At 34.8% G+C, this 19820-nt stretch overlaps 1 protein-coding gene across 1 annotated transcript in view; it reads left to right on the plus strand.

The window, feature by feature from the left end:
* Positions 1 to 19820, plus strand: part of LOC128862501 (myb-like protein A) — a 181310-nt gene that overhangs the window by 149987 nt on the left and 11503 nt on the right. Inside the window, exons 5-6 of the mRNA XM_054101161.1 lie at positions 4084 to 4306; positions 11883 to 12060. Of these exons, the coding sequence (XP_053957136.1) occupies positions 4084 to 4306; positions 11883 to 12060 (401 nt within the window). The remainder of the gene's footprint in view (positions 1 to 4083; positions 4307 to 11882; positions 12061 to 19820) is intronic.

Consider the following 19820-nt stretch of genomic DNA (forward strand, 5'->3'; position numbering starts at 1 on the left):
GACATGGCAGCCAAAGTTAGTTTCTCAAATTTTCTTCAGATGGCTAACTCTTGTACGATTATTTACTACTCTACATAGGCATAGGCTTTCGGCATTCACCAGGCGATGGACCCCAGGGGTTCAACGTTTTTTATGTTATCAAAGCACACTTGGTTCCACGTTTAGACCAATTAAAAAACAACTTTTTGTTTATTCTTTAATGAAGAACACAAAAGTTCTTACTTTTCCTCCGATTTGCTTCAAATTTTGACAGAAAATTACTAAAGCGTTAAACTTTCTGATCATGCGAAAAAACACAAAAATCGGTTGACGTGAGCCCAAAGTCACACTAGTACCAAGTTAGTGCTAATACAAACCGTTTATTAACCAAGTATTAAGTAAAACGAGCTAAAACCAAAATTCCATTTGATCAATAAAATAATAATTTATATCGGCGAATTAAAAGATGCATTGAACAAAAATGTGAATAGACTTTTAGTTATTATGAAATCTAATGGAATTTGAGATCTCATCAAATTCGCGAAGAGTCCGGGCAATAGGTGTATTAGACTCTAAATTCGTTTTGAATATATTGAGATAAAAAGGATAGAGCTTCGGTAAAGCTCTCGCCGGAACAAGAAAGTTAATGTGTGGGAAGAGAAACGCGCAATCAATCTCTCCTTGAAGTACGATAAATACAATACAAAAAACAGCGATATAATCGATCTTCCGCACTCGAGCGACTTTAATCTGATTAATAACAAGCGAAAGCTATAAGAAGGAAATGGGACGGACGGGCTTATAGATCTTAGGGCAAATGCCATTATTATGATAACAAAATGAGGAAAGGTTCGCCAAATAAATGAGGCATGTTCCACCTAGACCGAACAAATCGAGGGAAACATTTTTAAGTCCTCTGCACTCTAGGTGTCCTCTCCATAATAGGTGTCTGGTAGAAGCATCTGTAAGCACCATTTATAATAAAGACGAAAATTAAGGCAAAATACTACTTCATTACCACTTCTGACAATGAAGTGGGCAGAAGATTCACTTTCAAATGTAACAAGACAACTCGTTTCCTTTGAATAACATTTTAACCGTTTAAGGAAAACAGAGTGAAAATAAAGAGATTCCAATTCACACAAAATAATTATAAATATATGAGACAGTCTCAGAGACCTTGGCGAAATCAATGCAGATGCCATCAACTTGAAGTCCACACAAAACTTAAACTTTTCGTAGCGAAGTATAATTTTTCATTAATTATACAGGGAGCGCCATCTTTTATGTCGGTATGAAAACATTGAATAACGTTAAAAAAACTGATTTCTATAAGTGAGGTACTTTTATTTTTTTTCGTTATTTACAATTTATTAAAACTATTGTATTTTTTGAATACAATAGCAATCAAGTGGCCAGCTTTATTAGCAATCACAAGCTGCAATCTTTTTTCTGCGTTTGTCATCACCTTGTGAAGCATTTCGGGTTTTATAGTGTCGATTTCGGTTGTTTCGAAGTAAAGCGATCCATGGTTGAAATTGTACTGAATTGACGTATCGAAAACATGTATGTTGAAGTCGATCGGTTGGTAAATGACAAAGTTATTCAGCGTGACTTTTAAAGATTGGAACAACTAATGACAATTTGCAATTATCAATGAATATTACGTCTGTTAGTGATTTATTATTAAAGCCAATTTTTAGTGGAGTTGGAATGAGGGGTCACATTTTAAAGAGAATTACTGAAAGAGCTTCCACTTAAGTCTGGGTTGAGAGCAGATCTAAGATGCCGCCAGTAGAGAGGTCCAAAGTACAAAAATTTAAAGAAGAATAAAATGTGAAAATAATTCGACTGAGTCTTTGTTTCAAAACAATTAATTAGAACTACACCGAAACCAACATACATGTAAAATTAGTTGGAATAAAGTTAAAGCGAGAACAAATTTTAGACCATAAAATATTCAAAAGACTAAAATATCAAAAATAAAAGATATTACGAGCAAAGGAGACAATATCTAAATTAACATTATAGTTGGCGGAATGTATGAGACTAATAGAAAAAAGGAATCAAAACCGCAAGAACTTTTCGCGTAAGCACACAATTGCTCCAGAATAGGGTCTTAATTCTTCTTCTTAATTGGCGCGTTACCTTCCTACGCGATTTTGGCCGAGTTTCACAAAGCGTGCCAGTCGTTTCTTTCTCGTGCTAACTATTGCCGGCTGGGCACAGCAAGGGAAGCCAAGTCCTTCTCCATCTGATCTTTCTAACGCAGAGAATGCCTTCTTCTTCCTCTTCTACCATTAGCTGGTACGGCATCGAATACTTCCAGAAGCGGAGCGTTTGTGGGCATTCGGGCGACATGTTCCAACGATGCCGTTTGATCTTTATTCACTGCACTAAGTGCATACAGTATATAGTTCCATCGCCTGTGATACTCGCCATTGCCAACGAGCCAAGTTTCAAAAATTTCCGCAGGATATTTCTCTCAACCACTTGAAAGGGTGCTACATCGGATATTGTCATCGTCCAAGCTTCTGTGCCATGCAATAGGACGGGCATGGCGAGAACCTTATAAATATGATAGTTCATTTTGTTCGTCGAAAGAGGACTTTACTACTTAATTACATACTTAGTCCAACGTAGCACTTGTTGGCCAGATTTCAGGGTTGACATTGTTATCGCTGTTAATGCTGATTCCTAAATAAACGACAGTGACGTGAATGACGATACGCTAGAGAACCGACTGTTTGTTTAATTACAGGAAGTACTTCGTTTTATCCTCGTTCACCCCCAGGCTTATTCGTTTTGCTTCTGTATTCAGTTTGGAAAAGGCAGAACTAACAGCGTAGTCATTAAGACCGATTATGGGTTTTCATTAGAAAGTTCAATTTGAAAGGCATGTAGCTTACGCTGAACGGCGATAAGAACCCCTCCTTCCGAGGAGCACCCCGTTCTACCAACAGCGCTATCTTTACGAAAGACGTTATAGTGATTTTAGTTGAAATATTCTTTATTATAGAAGCTGAAATTAGAGTTCAGCCAATGTATGCCATTAAGCTGAGGGGCGCAAGCGCTTACGATGGCGATTGTTCTGTATTTCGACTATTTTTTTATCACACTAAAGATAAGCATTTAATAGCGAATACCACTTACTTGTTTCAAGAAACGGGCTCTTAATTAAAGAAGAGAAGAGAAAAAATAAAATTAGTACGCGGAAATAACTACGAACTCTACTTTAATGCCATGTTAAAAGTTCATAGCGATATCTATTAAGAGTATATCATTAGATGGAAGTATGCATTCACTTTTACTTAAGGTGAATTAGTAAATTGAAAACATTCAGATCGATTTTCTAAAATGTTTAATTTTTTTAAGTCTTTCGATCTTCTCTGCTGAGATGATCGTTACCAGCAATTTAAACGCCTTAAAGGTGCGAACGCCTGCTCAGAATTATAACGTTACTCATTCGTGAATTCCACTAAGACGAATTTACAGCACTGAGTGACGTTTTTACATTGTTAGCTCAGAAAGAAGTTAAGAGTGCGTTAGTTTTTGAAAATAAAATTGTTATGACCACATTGGAAACCCTGAAATGTTTACAATATTTAAAGCGCCTTGAAAAATGCAGAGTTCACAGCAAACATTTAAGCTACGCTAGTTGAATATGCATCCCTTCCATCTTACATTTTTTCCACTCGAAACACACTGCTTCGCACACTCAAGAGAGTATGCTAAATTATGCGCTTCATTTTTCTAAGATACTTTTTCTTACTGCGTTTCAATTATGCATGCGTCAACAAAGTACTTCAGTAAATGCGCTACAGTAAATGAAGGGAGCTTTTTTTGCTCTAATGAAATGCAATATAAACTGTACTATACGAAGCGATGTTCATGATCATGAGCTTGGCGCCTAAAGGTGGTCGCTTGTAAGCAGCAACCATCCATTCGAGCAGTAGACAGATACATCCATGGTGTAGTGCAGGGCCCAGTTATTTGTGATTTTCTTTAGTTGCTAGCATCTACTTTCATCTACTTAACTTGTATCACGAGCTCTTTACAAAATATTAAACTAATATAATAGTTATTATGCTTTACTCTGTTTAGGTGTCCTGGGTGCGTCGCAATGCACAGGGCGAGAATGCGCTGGATCTATTGACGGTCGGACTGCATACCTATACCGGCGACAAACGCTATAAAATGGAGTTTCAATATCCGAATAATTGGCGTCTGAAAATCACGAACGTGAAAAAGGACGATGAAGCTATGTATGAGTGCCAGATATCGACACATCCGCCACGAGTGATACAAATTAATCTCTTCGTCAATGGTGAGTGAGGGTGTGATTAAGTGGCGCGGCGTTGAGTTCTGGCTCAACGCAATCATAAAGTGATCATATAATGAGTTGATGATGTGGTATAAAATGTTGCATTGCGGTGTGATGTGTGGAATGATAAGAGAAAATTTAATGATGTGGTGCGTATACAGTGGCGAACATGAAAATAAAGGACGTTAGCAGACATGCATTTGAGGCAGCATAATGACTGGTTCGGACAGATTCATGCAATAAGTCAAGCAACATCTATCAGCATCAAATATTTAAATTGAAATAGTGGAACTTGTAGTAATATTATGCATATAGCGTGGCTCTGAGAGATAGGAAAAGATATTTAAGTGAAACATCAACGGTGAAAGATAATGGAATGGAATGTAGCATGGAATTTGACATTATATTGAAGCTACTTTCACTTCATACAAAATTCCGCATCGGCTTCTCTGATCGTACCGGTTGCTCGAATTTTTGTTGACTCCTTCATATATATATATATATATATATAATTGGCGCGTACACCCTGTTTGGGTGTTCGATCAATCTCCTCCTCCTATTTGTGGTGTGCGTTTTTATGTTGTTCCACAAATGTAGGGACCTACAGGAGGTTTGCCATTGCCTACCGAGGGGCGACCGCTTTTAGAAAAAACTTTTTCTTCATTTTAGTGTTTCACCGAGATTCTGACCTACGTTCTCTCTGAATTCCGAATAGTAGTCACGCATCAACCCATTCAGCTACGGTGGCTACTTCCAATATGTGCGACATTTTCCCACCAATAGTATCTCAAATGTCGACTTCGAGCTCTTCCAAAGTGATGTTAGTGTAGACTAAGTATTCGTCGTAGTGCCAGCTGAATTAATGAAGGGATGTCAGGCGCTCGGTTTCTGTGGCTAATTGAAGGACTCTCACCGAGGGATTATCGAACTGCCAAATATTTTCTTTACAACTTCGAGCGTTGCAGTGCATCTATGACATATAGCGCCATATTTTTGGAACCCAAGCTCGGCTATACCGACACAGTTCAGCTTAAATGAAATAGTAAAGCGTTGATTCCAATTAATGCGTTCCTGTTGCAAGGATGTCGAAAATATGGCATGCTTTGGTAATACTGAATACTAGCTTCAAAATTTTCTTTTCTAAAAATAAAGCGCATAGCTATGCAAATAAAGTGAAAAAATATTGAAAACGTTTTGCTGCATTAAATTTTTTATTGTTATAGTACAGAGTTTTCCAATAAGGGCACAGATCCAGAAGATCTAATATCCAAGGACTCTACCACAAAAATCCGCTTGTATCTGAGCAGTGATCTATATTATGTTGACCTTGAGGCTATCAGTCTATTGTGGCTTATTGGTATAGACCTGCGACGTCAGAAAACCCCATAAAAAAGAGTCTGGTGCGGTCAAATGGTATAATTTTTTATTATTTGTACGAGGTACTCGATCATAAAACTTGTCATTGTAATTTGGCATCTATGATTAAATAATAAACAGGTGCCGCAAAACAACATGACCCCAGTTCTAGAACCCCTTACTAGAAACCCTTATAGTAATAGCGGTGGTAGTACTTTACGTATTTCGTAGTTTAAATGTATTTGGCAGGTAGACTTGATTAGACGTTCCACATTTGTGTACGCTTATAAACTTTACGAACTATCAACTCAAATATTTAAAGACGTAAACGAACTCACCCAGAAGCGCAGGCAATACTCCCGCTATCCTGGGTTAGTGCCCCAGCGTTCCTAAGCTAAGCTCTCCCTAATAGAGTTACATCTCGTTCAATTAACTTCACGCTCCAATGCATGGAAGCAACTCGCGGTTATCCCTTCATCAATGTATAGTTTTTTTTGTTTTTAGCCAGTTGGCTCGAAAACTTTTTCCCGTTACTGTAATGTACGCACCGTGGGGTAGAACTAAAGTAGCAAAATGGTTGAACACATAAAATATTGTATATGGATTTCCAATATTTTCCGAAAGGACTGGCTGTGGATTGTTGAAAGTTAAAGGAGGAAAGGAAAGTAGTATCAATTTATACTTAATTACTTAGGTAGCCATAACAACCCGTTACCGAACACTTTCTTTGCTGGAGCTTCTTCATCCATACGCACGACATGCCCTAGCCAACGCAGGCGTTGGATGGCGATGCGTTGAACTACGTCAATGTCGGCGTAGAGCTCATACAGCTCGTGGTTCATTCTTGAACGGTAGTCTTCGCCAACGCGCACAGGACCGAAGATCTTACGAAGAACTTTTCTCTCGAACACCCCAAGAGCGGCTGCATCGCTTTGTGACACTACCCATGCCTCTGCGCCATAAAGCAACACGGGTATGATGAGCGTCTTGTAAAGTGTTAGTTTGGTCATGCGAGGGAGGGCTCGACTACTCAATTGCTTACTTAGCCCATAGTAACACCTATTAGCAAGAGTGACTCTCCGTTTGATCTCCAGGCTGATATCGTTGTTGCTGTTAACGGCGGTGCCAAGATAAATAAATTCTGGAGTATCAATTTATGGTCCAACAAAATTTTTGCTCTTTCCGAAGACTCAGCTAAGATGGAAAGGTGTTGATGTAGGCTCTTTCATCACAGATCGAATAGAATTGCCAAATATCTGATCACGTGAGCCATTATATATATATATATATATATATCCAATATATCTATAAAAAAAAGCAATTCTCGATAATACAACAACTGTCAAAAATGCCAAGCTAAATCTTATGAAAATAAAAACGTTAAGAACTTCGTGTATCTGAAGCTTCTCGATGCCCTAAGATTGTCACTGAGTACAGTGCATCTCCCGTCTTCTAGCCAATTTCTCGATTTATTTGGCGCCATCTTATACTAATGTCATGAAGCGCGCCTTCTAGACATGTACGATTTCAGATATGTTGTAGATTGTTCAGAATCATAAATTTTTGACTACTTTTTCGAGCACTTGGGCCTACATGTCAAGATAAGGGTGCTCTATGCTAGTTCTTAGGTCTGAGGTACTAAATGGCTTGCTCAGTAAAACCAATGATTTACAAAAATACAGGCAAGAGGCATCAAATGGTATGACTTTGGAGGCCAAGGTACACCTACCTTTTTGAAGATAATCTTACCATTGAATAATATATTAAGTATTATGTATTAGATAAAATAATAGCGTGGAATATCATTTTTGAGTACATTACTGGCTGAAAGGTGTTACTTTCAATTCTTTTCAGCATTCTGCTAAAACCAAAGCCTTTTCAGGCATATGGAAGTGAGCTTGATATATGACATATGACAATTTTGCTACTCACAAAGCCGCTGAGCTAGCAGTGAGTCTCTTCAGTGAATATGAAAACTGAATATTGCGTGAGGCACTGAAGTGAACATACGAGTATAAGTACATCAGGTGGCAGATATCACTATTATTTTTTACTCTTATTAATGATAAATTACTGTGAATAGTTTAACATTATTATTATATTCTTACTGAAGAGTACAAAGTAAAAAATTTGCCTAAAAAATCATTAAAACTAAGCGATAAAACTCTCGGTTTAACTGCTTCCATCGGTTGAATAGTCTTTGACACTTTATGTTGGCTTTAAGAGTTTTAAACTTGACGTGCAACTTTTATTAGGATTTAATATCTAACATGGGATTACTCTTGAATACCTCAATTCGGGAACACTGCTTCCAGTAGCGAGAATGGCTCTGGATTACTCAGCAATACTTCACTTAAACTACGATTACCAGAAGTGCCAGCCATACTCATTTCAAATATGATGTCAAATAGCAAAACTATTTCAGATGTCCAGATTTTTGTGTTCGCTCTTGTATATGCCTGTGTGTAAGTGCGTATGCGTATGTATGTGAGTGGAGTGGTGTCAATGTAATAAATTCGAAGTGCCGATAAAAGCATGTCATCACATCACAGCATGTCAATAAAATGGGATAGAGTTAGTCCTTTACTTTCTTGTTGTTGTTAAGTGATGGATGTTAGTAATGTAGGAAATAATTTAATCATGTATGGTTGGATGCACCCAAATGCACTCACGCTGATAAATATACGATTTAATGGCATTTAGTTATGAGTTACATTTACAAAAATATACATACATACGCATTTCCACGCAAAAGTATGCATGTAAGTATTTTACATAAAACACAAACATATATAGCAATAATAAAACACATACAACCACTTAAGTGCATTTCCTCCTTACACTCGCATATAATACAAACACGGTTTTTGCATTTCATATACCCATCACGAAAGGTATTAGTGTGTAATCTGGCCAATTACGAGTGTGAATGCTCTGTGTATGGTATATAGTATATGTAACTACCAACAAATGGAAAAATGTGTATATGGTATACACCTGCAGTAGGGCGGGTTAGTTTGTAAAGAATGATTTTTGTCGACAACCTTCCCATCAGACTCGGATTCTGCATAACTTGTACTTGGGGATTTTTTTATCTAAAGAATTGATACGATACGAGTATCGTTTTCGTGATGGTGCTAGAAAAGGTTCTTTCTAATAGCTATCGCCGATCGCCGAATCTTCGAGTGTGATTCTGCCATGAAAAAGCTCCTCATAAAAACCAATGCGCCAACTATTTATATACGAGGTGTGTTCAAATAAATATAAGGTGAAGGTTTCATGTGTGTATGGTTATGATATCCAAATCAAGGCCGATCGTCCCAATGGAAGACTCCAGAAGAGCCAAGAGTCAATAGCAGAGAATCGCCGAGCACGCAAAACTCTTGTCTTATTCATGCCACTCACAAACAAACTAAATATGCTTTATTGTTAAAGCCGTTAACATATCTTCGAGACGAGTGTACCAACATAAAAAAATAATCAAAAGTCAAATGTACGTAGCCCGTGAAATTTGAAACCTTCATCTTATATTTTGAATACACCTCGTATATCTCGTATTTCATATGTAATTTTTTTTCCTTGCTGAAGTCTGTAGAATATTTCGAGCATGAGGATCTGTAATTTATTCATACTTCCAAAAATTCTATCAAATATTTAAGAAACAGAAATATATATGCAGTAGTTAATGCTCGACGTGTGATTCATAAAAATAAAAGGGGTTGGGACGATATAAAGTAGGAAAAGTCTTCTTGTGTTCAATGTAAAAATAAAAATAAAATCATGTCTCCAAAAACATTTTAGAAATAAATTTTAGAAGCAACATAGTGCGCGAAGTCTCGTTTTGAGTTATGTGGTAAAGCTTTTAACTGTTAAATAAATGGTAGTGGACTTGAAACCGGGCCAACTATTGTCTAATTGAGGAAAAATTCGTAAAATGGTTTATGCGATTCGTTGCGAACTCTCTAAATATATTTGTAGCCATTTAAAGTTTACGAAATGCAATAATGCATCATCGTTGTGAATGCCCCAATAGTAAAAGGTAACGGTTCTTTTAGTTTTTTTTTTGCAAGTTTTAGTGTGATTTTCTTATAAAGGTATGCTCAGAAGAATAGGAGGGGCGCTGCTGTGACCTATACTGAAAGTTAAAGAGAAAGCTCTTCAGCGAGAAGTGCAGAAAGCACTTCATTGAATAATGGAAGGGATTTTGTGAATATAATTTAAAACGTATATAAATTCACTAGGAATAGTCTAAAATGTTAAATTGGAAGAAATGGATTAAAAGTAGTATCTTGTATTTGTGAGGAATTGTCTCTTAAAAGTACACATATGTATACTAGGTATGATAATTAAGTTCAGTAAATTCATCAATCAAACAGAAGAGAATTAAGTTATGAGCAAAATTATATCATTAACCTCTTTCCAATACAATAGTCAACCACTAACTTACTTAGATTGAAATCGTTTCTGGTTTTCCTCCAAATCATTTCTGGTTTTCGTCCAAATTGAAATTGCAAATTACACATAATTTGCTTTGTAGCGCCATCTTTCAATTCTTTGAGTAAAAAACAGGTATTAAAAATAAGATGTTCATATCGAAAAATGCCAAGAACAAGTTTGTATTAAAAAAATCATTAATATATGTGTCCATAATTAGGAAAGTGGTCTAAGTCAAAATAAAAAAAAAAAATGAGTTTATCACTTATCTCACATCCACATTATCTTAAACTATATATATTTAATGTAATTTTCACGACATCGTCAGAAATGAACCTTTAGATAGTGGATGTAATTTCAACATTATGCGAAATTCATTTCGTGTTAATTATGAAAGGGGTTTAAGTCAAAAATTTGAAGTAATTACATATAATTTAAATAATGATATACATTTACAAAAATGTCCTAACAGCAAGGAACTTGCCTAGGAACTGCAGAAGACCAGAAAAAAGCCAAAGAAAATTCCAGCGAATACATTAGATTCTCGTTTGATTTGCTAAAAGCACTTGTGTACCTTAAATTGTCTGTTTCGTTACTTTATTAACAAGTGAAATAGTGTATGTACGTGTATAACTTGGGCTTTCATAATTTCCATAATGACAATGTCAAAATGTATGTATGGGATGAAACTACAGCATCAAGAGGTGCACATGAAGTAGTACCATGCATTTTAGCGCATATGGAGGATATTATAATTGCTCAAAAATAGGTAATAGCTTACAGTGATGCGTGTTCAGACCAAATTCGTAACATTAAAGTAGCATTAAAATGGATGAAAAAAAAAAAATAATATTGAAACTGTAGACAACAAATTTCTGGTATCGGGTCATTTCTTTCTACCAAATGTCCGTGATTTCGGTTTGATAGGATTGAAAAAAAAAAAAAAAACTTACTTATGAACTGAAAATTCAATGGATGCGTGTCCTGAAAAATGAATCTTATACAATGTTCTAAAAAACTAGTTTACATGATTCCAACGTCCACGTTTTGGAGCTTTCATCTAAAAGAGGAAGACCAAAAATATACGAAAATATAAAATTACTTCCATTATACACCACTCCTAGACCAGTAACGGAAGGAAAACATAAAGATATTATGTGTTTACCGCCATGCATCCAGTTTATCTTAAACATTTTAAGTATCTTAAAAATTAGAAAAATGATGAAAGTTGATGACTTTTTAAAAATAATTAATAAATGTTCATGAATTATTTCTTTAAAGTTATTGCTTCAAATAAAACTCATAGTTCTTTATTGCTTTAAGCCATTTATAGTGCATTCAGTTAATTTTGAAAATAGTCTAAGTCAACTAAAGCTTTAAAAACAACATAATAAATTTCCATTAATCAAAATTAAGAAAATTAGAAATTAAAATGTCGCATAATATAAAAATATTTTTTAATACGTTCTAACGCAATTCATTAAATATCTCCAAACAAGGAATATATGACTTAGACCACTATCATAATTATGGGCACATATAATACTAAAAATGGTAACTTTCATATTAATTTCGTACTCTTCCACACTGACTCTTGATCTGTGCTGGCCTAAAGTTTCTTTCTTAAAACTATAATCAAAATCCGAATCTGTCTAAAATTGGCGCAGAAGAAAATTTAACCCACCCTAACCTACACACTTATAATATAGCCATATATAATATTTGGATTCATTGTGATTCTTAATTTTTCTACTTTTTCCCATTTCTTCCGTATCCGTAAATCCCATAGCACCCAAAGTGATGATTGTTGACGAGTTCGGTGATCCGCTACAGGAAAAATATTATGAAATCGATTCGACGTTGCAGCTGTCATGTGTGGTCCGCAATGTCGCCATGACCACATCGGTTGTGTTCTGGAAGCACGGCGATGATGTACTCAACTATGATGTGACCCGCGGCGGTATCAGGTACGTGTTCACATACATATGTACAAATACATGAGTATGACTGTGTAAGTGCATATAAACATATACACATACATAGAGAATATGCGCTGTTGTTTGCGAAATGCATATCCTTTAACGCTTTGCTCCCTTCTCCTCTCCTACACGCTTTCAGCCTGTCTGTCACAGCTGGTGTCTGCCATGTGCAATGTTGCGCTTGTTCACATTCCTCTTGGGTGCTCCCACTAGTGGCGCAACAACATTTTATTATTAAAATTAAAATTTACAAAGCACGTCTTAATGAGATGGGCTTGTACGTGTGAGTGAATGTGCAAGAGAAGGGAAGTAGTTTTGTCATATGGGATATTGTTTTTGTAGCTCTTTGCTTTAGTATTTTGTTGGATTGCGGTTCAAAACGTCACTTTGCGCAGGCAGGCATATGTATGTGTGTGTGTACGCGTGTATGCTTATTTGTGGTCTTTTGTTTGCATGAAATGCATTAAGTTACGAGCGCTCACATTTGCATTTTCATGTATGTACAAATGTAGTTATACATATATTTACATACTATGTTGCACTTTAATTTTCTCATTGGATGTTGGAAAACAAAATAATGAAAAGAAAATCAACCATAAGCCGCTTCTTGATTGCAGTGAGCGGCAACAAATTAACGCTGTGAAATAAGTCATTAAATACGAACAAAAGGCACTTATTATATTTTCATTTTATTAAAATTTAAACAGTTAAAATCCAGTAAATATGTCAACTTCTTATGGTTATGAAAGAGCTTAAGCGTCGTTTATGTTAAGCTTGTCGATTCGGAAAAAAATTTCTCATATACACTAGTGTGTCTGAAAAATGTTTCAACTTGCCAAACATCAGTTTCGTTATCCTCTACATTAGGACCTCACCACTTTCATTTAGTAGGGGTGCCTTATTACGATACGTGGAACCCTATAAATAAAACAGAAAATTCGTTCGTATACTATATGGATCTGATTTAGAGGCTTACCTGTTGTACGTGCTTATTTTCCTTTTATTGGTTATTGGTTCCTTGGCCGAAGTCTTAATCTTCGGGTTAATGCTGGATAATTAGATCCTTAAATCTGCCTCTATTGGAGTGTATTTCTGCACTCATTTTTAATATGAGGAAAGTAAAAAAAAATTCTATACATTTTTAAAACTTTCCGATTTTTCAATAAAAATATTAACATAAGTATTCACACATGATTTCAGGAAAATTGTATAATATACATATATAATCTGTATTTTTTTTAAATAAGATCGAAAATTTCACTTGTTTTAGTTGGCAAAACCACTTCGTCTCTCTAATAAAGGATGTAATATTGGGGAGGGTTGCGGATTCTAAGTCTATCAGACATCCAAAGAATTAGAAATTTAGGACGTGACAATGACAGAGGAAATGTCTTATAAACTTTCTTTTTCTTTTCATTATTGGCACAATAATCTTCCCACTAATTTTAGCAGAGTTGAATAAAATTCATCTATGTAATTTCTTCTTTCTAGTGCAAACTTACATTAAGTAAAAATACTTTGTGAAGCAAAATTTTTCTCCGCTTAGACTTTCCAAATTCTTGCCATTATCAGCGGGCCACACATTAAATACATTTAGAGCTACCATAAAGAGCTTGCAGTTAATTCTGATTGAAATTGTGGTGTGACAGACGGTTGTTACGCGGATTACTGAACAGCTGCTTTGCCTATTCGATAGTTTTATGAGTAAAAGATGGACCACACGCAACAAATACGCGTATTAGCAGCCCTCATTCTAAGAAATAATTCTTTATCTAAAAAAAATCTTTAATTTCTGAAACCGCTTCGAAATATCAAAGCAATTAAATTAATATAATCTAAAACGTGTTAGTGCAAATTAGCATTGCATCCAGTCTTTCTTGTTCTTCTCTTTAAAAGTTTCATTATTTTTCATGCACAATTGGTATTAACTGCCACTTTTTAAATTATGGGGATTAAGTTTAGTAGTTGATCCGGATTAGTTGCACTTAACTCCTGAGATAAGTCGGAATTAAATTGTTAATCCCGATTAACGCCACCGTGTGTCTAGGCTATAACATTGCTAATACAAGGGTAAAAAGTAACATTGAAGTGGTGATAAAATCTGTATTAGAAAATATTCTAGAACTTTTTCTAGTATGATTTAATCTATTTCTAATCAAATTTATATCAACTCCTGTAATTAAACAAAGCAAGATTTGAAAAAAAAAAATATTCTGGCTACATTATCATCATTTGTGTTGCCAAACCTACTTTTTACTATATCCACATTTAGACCTAAAGGCTCTAGAATTTAATTTGGATTTCGTCTTTGTGCCTTGCGTATGTGGCGTTTCTCTGACTTGCCAATTTTTAAAAGGTAATAATAAGATATACAAGTATGAAGTAAACACTCAAATTTTTATATTTCAGGATGTAGAAGTTGTATATGTCTTTTTTAACTTGAAATCTCTTTAAGTATTCGAGTTTCTTCTGTTTTAATTTATTCTGAACCCTCTTGAAATGAAAATCTAACAGAGTGGCAATAGAAGAAGGCCTGGGATTAGTCCACAGAGTGGTACTATTATTGTAAAGTCTGAAAAGTACCAAAGCAGTAAAAAAATGAATTCATATGTTCAAGTTGTTCCGTCAAAACCCCAGTTACTTTGTGATGTTTTATTCATAAGATTTTGTAAGCTTATTTCGGCTGATGTTCCTGTAACGGTAATATCGTCGGACAAACGAGAATTTCGAAATTTCTGTATTGACTTGTAGCCCAGAAAAATATCTTTATAAATTGCTTTCACCACAAATCGGAGAAATATTTACTTATTTAATTTATTTACTTAAAGACTAAGTGTTTCTTGAAGAGATAATTGAGAACAATTTTACTCAACCTCACAATGTCGTTATGACATTTTCAAAGCAAATTGCAAATTAACCTCAAAAACTAAGTCTTCAACTCCCCGCTTTTTCATTCTATTGGAACAATCTTTAAAAGACTTCAGTGGTCTCTCTTTACGCGAATCCAACCCAGATAATTGTAATATTCTAGAAAAACCTGGTATTGTCTCTGGAAGCTGAACTTAACATACTTATCCAACCAATTTGAATATTTGTTTTCAAATTAAGGGCAGCTGCGTTGGCAGTTGATCCATTTTTCCTCATCCTCACACAAAATATCCGACAAAACTCCTGTTACGTAAAACAAAACATACAATGTTTATAATGATCATAGAATTTTTTTTCAGAGCGTTTCGATTTTTCTCGTATCTACATGTTCGAAATCAAAACCCTCGTATCTACTATAAGTATCGAATCAAATAAGTTATAACTTTTCATATAAGTTAAGTAACTCTAAACATTTTTATCGATTTACTGAAAATTATGATTTTGTATATTAGATACGAGGTTAACACAGAAAGGGGACGATTTGTTGCTTATCCCTTTTCGCACGCGATGCTTCAAATAAGTCTCTCAAAGTAAGAGGTGGACTTCCTAAAAAGATAACCTTCTTTTTTTAAGTTTACAGAAACTAGCAGCTAAATTTGGTGGACAATGAAAACTGAAAGCCTAAAGTTTCATATAGTCATGACAAAAGCTAATCATTTTTTATAAGTCCACATACAGTTCGACTGACCCTTAATATGTCTCACTTATAGCAGCTGGTACAATGAAATTATAAACACAAAATCATTAAATTAAATAGGAAATTAAAGAAAATAAAAGTATCTGTTATTTTGGAATATATCACTTTTAAATACGAAATACTTTTTTATATTGAAGTTTGCACATTGGCGTTACAATTGAAACTATAAATAATTTCGTTTTTGCATTTATTCATGGTATTCTCTAAATAATATATTATCAAACTTTGAAATAACGAGCTCATTAGTTGCTAATTATTTTATCTACCTGTATTTGATTTTCGAACAAGCTTGAAGAATTGTTTTTGCCATGGAGGGTCCCACTGTGCATCACCTGGGAAGTTGAAGGTCACACAAATGGCTGAGAAGATGGTGGCTACAGTTTTTTTTAAATTTATCAGCCCACTTTTTTGTCAGTCTTAAAGAAAAGGATATCAGTTTGAAAATTTCTAAATAAAGCCACTAAGACAAAAATTTGGAGCAAATTGAATCGTTTTATGAACGGCAATGTCCCGCTCACAAGTGAGGTATTGCGATTGTGTGACTTCGATTTAGCCTCTTCAGATTGGCAATATGTTCATTCCCAAAAATTAATATAAAGCTGATAAAACTTTGCTCAAGATGATGAAGTAGAATAGGCTATTACTAACTGTTTTGAAGACCTAGATAAACCATCACTACGAAACGTATTAAGCTTATGGAAAAATAAATTGAAGAGGAAAAATAACTTCATAGCTAATTTCATACTCATTGATTGTTTTATTTTATGGCATATATCATTTATCGTGCTGGAAAAGTATGATTTCACATTCAGTTGACTGGTATATGTCGAACAGTTTCTACAGAGTGATTCAAGTGTCAACAGGCAGTCAGATTCTGTTGCTAAAGAACAAAGTATGTGAAGCGTGCTTTTTCAGCGCTAGAGGTAATTCGCTACAATTCTAGAGATGTCTGTTTTGCTTCTGTTGGTAAAATTAATTGTTGACACCAATTATTTGAAATATGTTTATTGATTTATTTTTTTTCAGACAATTGGTACTACTCGTTTTGAGAAACTTAGTCATAAAGCTGTACACTCTTCGGCAACAGGGAACCGTTGCCCATCGTTATGAAAATGGCCGTCCTGCAAAAAATGCATTTCGCGCCCTTTCCAATCAACAGAACAAGCCATTTGAGTAGTTGATAAGCAAACTGCCGTATTCTGAAAATTCACATTTTATTAAAGTAAAAATGTGTACCCAGAATGAATGACTGTTTGGTATGGTTTTCGGACTTGCTACACAAATACAATACAAAAAACTATTTCGGCAAGCTTTGTTGCACTTTTTTTGCAATCTTATTGAATTACCTTTACACGAAATAAACCTATAAATAAATATACAAATAACGGATTTCATTTTCCAGTTCAAAAAAGTGATATAGTTTCTTTGGGTACTGCTTGCCTTTTCTTCTCAAAAAGATTTAAAGTTCAACTTTGTTTCAATAAATGGACAGCAAGTGTGCTCATGAGTGGATTTCAAGCCATAGAAAATATTCTACCTATAAAACTGGCAAACATTCGGTTTTCTTTTCATATGAATTAAATATTCTTTAAAGTTTTTAATTTTTCTCTGCCTGAAAGAAAGATTTAACTCTAATCCGGCCAGATGGGTGCATTTTAGCTGTAATGTATTTGAATACATTTTGATCCCTCAAATAGCCTAGCTTCTTTATAGAAATATAATACAAGTCCTTAAGCTAACTCGCTAATAAAAATTTGAAATAAGATAAGTGCGCCAATTACGAAGCGAAACGTAAAATCACTTTTTACGAGCGTCCAAGCACAAAACTACTATGCTTACAAGTGTTTCCATGAGCGCAGTGTGCAACTAAGTGCATACCCTGCAGGAAAATATTTATGCTATCTATTGAAAAGCAATGCCTTTTTTGATTTTAACAAAAGTGCACATTAAATATCGTCGCGTCGTCATTGGGCTCTTGTTTAAAACAAAAATATTATAAATAATGGAATCAAAGCCAAATTTTTCCGGAGCTTAAGTTTAATTTATATTGCCCGTTGATGGAATTATCGCACAGCTAAATTTTAGCCAAGCGGACGCAAGAAAAGTTTCCAGTACAGAAATGAATTGGAGAATCCCTAACCAATTCCGAGTTTAAATTTGTTTCCTTTTAAATACCTATAATTGGCGCGTACACTTCTGTGAGGGTCTGTGTTTGGCTGAGCTCCTCCTCCTATTTGTGGCGTGCGTCTTAATGTCGTTCTACAAACCTACTTACCTTTCCTACTATTGGTAATTATCAAAAATAAAAGTAATAAAAAAATGGTTTACGCTGATATATGTAGTAATATATATTGTACATTTGTTAAGGAAGGAACCAAAAATTAAAGCATATTTAAAGTCACCTTTATCGTTACGTTTAGACTCAGTACGTGGGACTAAAAATTTGCATTAAAAGCAAAAACAAAATTATCCGTTAAGATTCGCACCCAGCGTTCGAGTAGTATAACTCACTTTATTCAGTACCACCAACTCTCCTTCTGATATTAGGAAAGTTTCATCATTCATTAAGTGTCATTTTGGGCAGTTCTCTACCAGTGCTGCCAATATATAGGTATTTACTTATGCCAGTTTCTTCGCTCGATAATGCATGGCGGATCGAAGACGGCCAAAGTTTATCAATTGAAGTCATTTATGCTTCAAAAATTTACATTTTACTTCCTACATACATTTAAAACAAAATAACCTTAAACTCATTGTGTTTTTACGTTAAAAACTAGTTACTAATCATTGAAAAAACTCACCCTTTTACTTTGTGAAAAAAAGACAAAAATATTTCAGGAGCATTGCACAGGTGGATATTGTTCACGGAGCGCATGAAATGGGTCATCTTCGTCATATTCGGGGAAATGCCACTCAAAACATTTCTTCATTTGCAAAATATTGTACACTTTTTTTACTATTCGGGAAAAATATTTTGAATTTTTTTTCTTTTAGTGCAGTGCATTGAAATGCATAAATAATGGTTGAATTTTGATATTTGCCACTTTTTCTCATTAGTTTTTCTAGCAAAAAATTATTACCCCTCGCTCTGCAGCGCAAAACCGACTCTTTGTAAACATGACAGCGCAAAAGTATGCAGCACATTTTTATAACCGAATTTCTGCCAAAGCTGCAAAAAGTTAATTTTTTATGATATTGTGTACTCTTTCTTTGAAAATAATCTTTTTCATTATTATGTAGAAGCTGCCAAAGTTACGCAATTGTAAACGTACAATATCATGTATCAATTTCCGATAAGGTTACGGTACGGTAATGAACGATTAACGAAAGAAGGTACAAAAAATAGCTGAGATTGTGGGCGTCTCACTTGCGAGAGTGAAAAATATGAATATGAAAAATGATTACTTTTATTCAAATAAAAGCACAAAGGCTAGACCATTAAAAAACAACTTTTGGCACTGGTCAAGTGCAATCAGCTGGAACTTCTGTAACCACGGATAAAGCTTGGATTAGCGGCAATAAAATAGTTACTACGGAACTAATGAAACATTCGACTTTTGCGACATTATTCACACCGTGAACTCATACTCGTAAACAGAGACCATTGCCTTTGAGCAATTTAATAATTTCACCGCCTTAATAATACAAGGTGACGAAAAAGTATTCACCGTATCGAAAGATTTATAATTTCGATATATGGTGTCATACGTCAATAATATTTGACACTTCTGAACTAGACAGCTGCACTAAACAAACAGACAAGTAATGGAATGCGTAAAGGTTAAAATAAAGAAATCGATATATTATTTTTTTTTATTTATTAAAAAAAATTTGGAAGATTAATTTTGAGCCACCTTATACTTTCACGAATAAATCAATTCGGCAGTGTTGCGCTCAATGAAAGCAACTAAATGGTCTGAGTGCTTCGAAGAGGAGGCATTTTTAGACTCAGTTAGAACTCAGTGATTAGGCTCGCATCCTCACATGACCCACATAGTTTAGGGCCGATTTTCGCATTTAAATACGCATTACAATAGGCAACAATCAATATTTCGTTTTTACATTCATATAGTTCCAAACGAGCACCTTCCAAATCGAAATTCACGTGCAGGCATTCAAAACA

The sequence above is a fragment of the Anastrepha ludens genome, chromosome 4 (assembly GCF_028408465.1).
Source record: "Anastrepha ludens isolate Willacy chromosome 4, idAnaLude1.1, whole genome shotgun sequence".
Classification (NCBI taxonomy): Eukaryota; Metazoa; Arthropoda; class Insecta; order Diptera; family Tephritidae; genus Anastrepha; species Anastrepha ludens.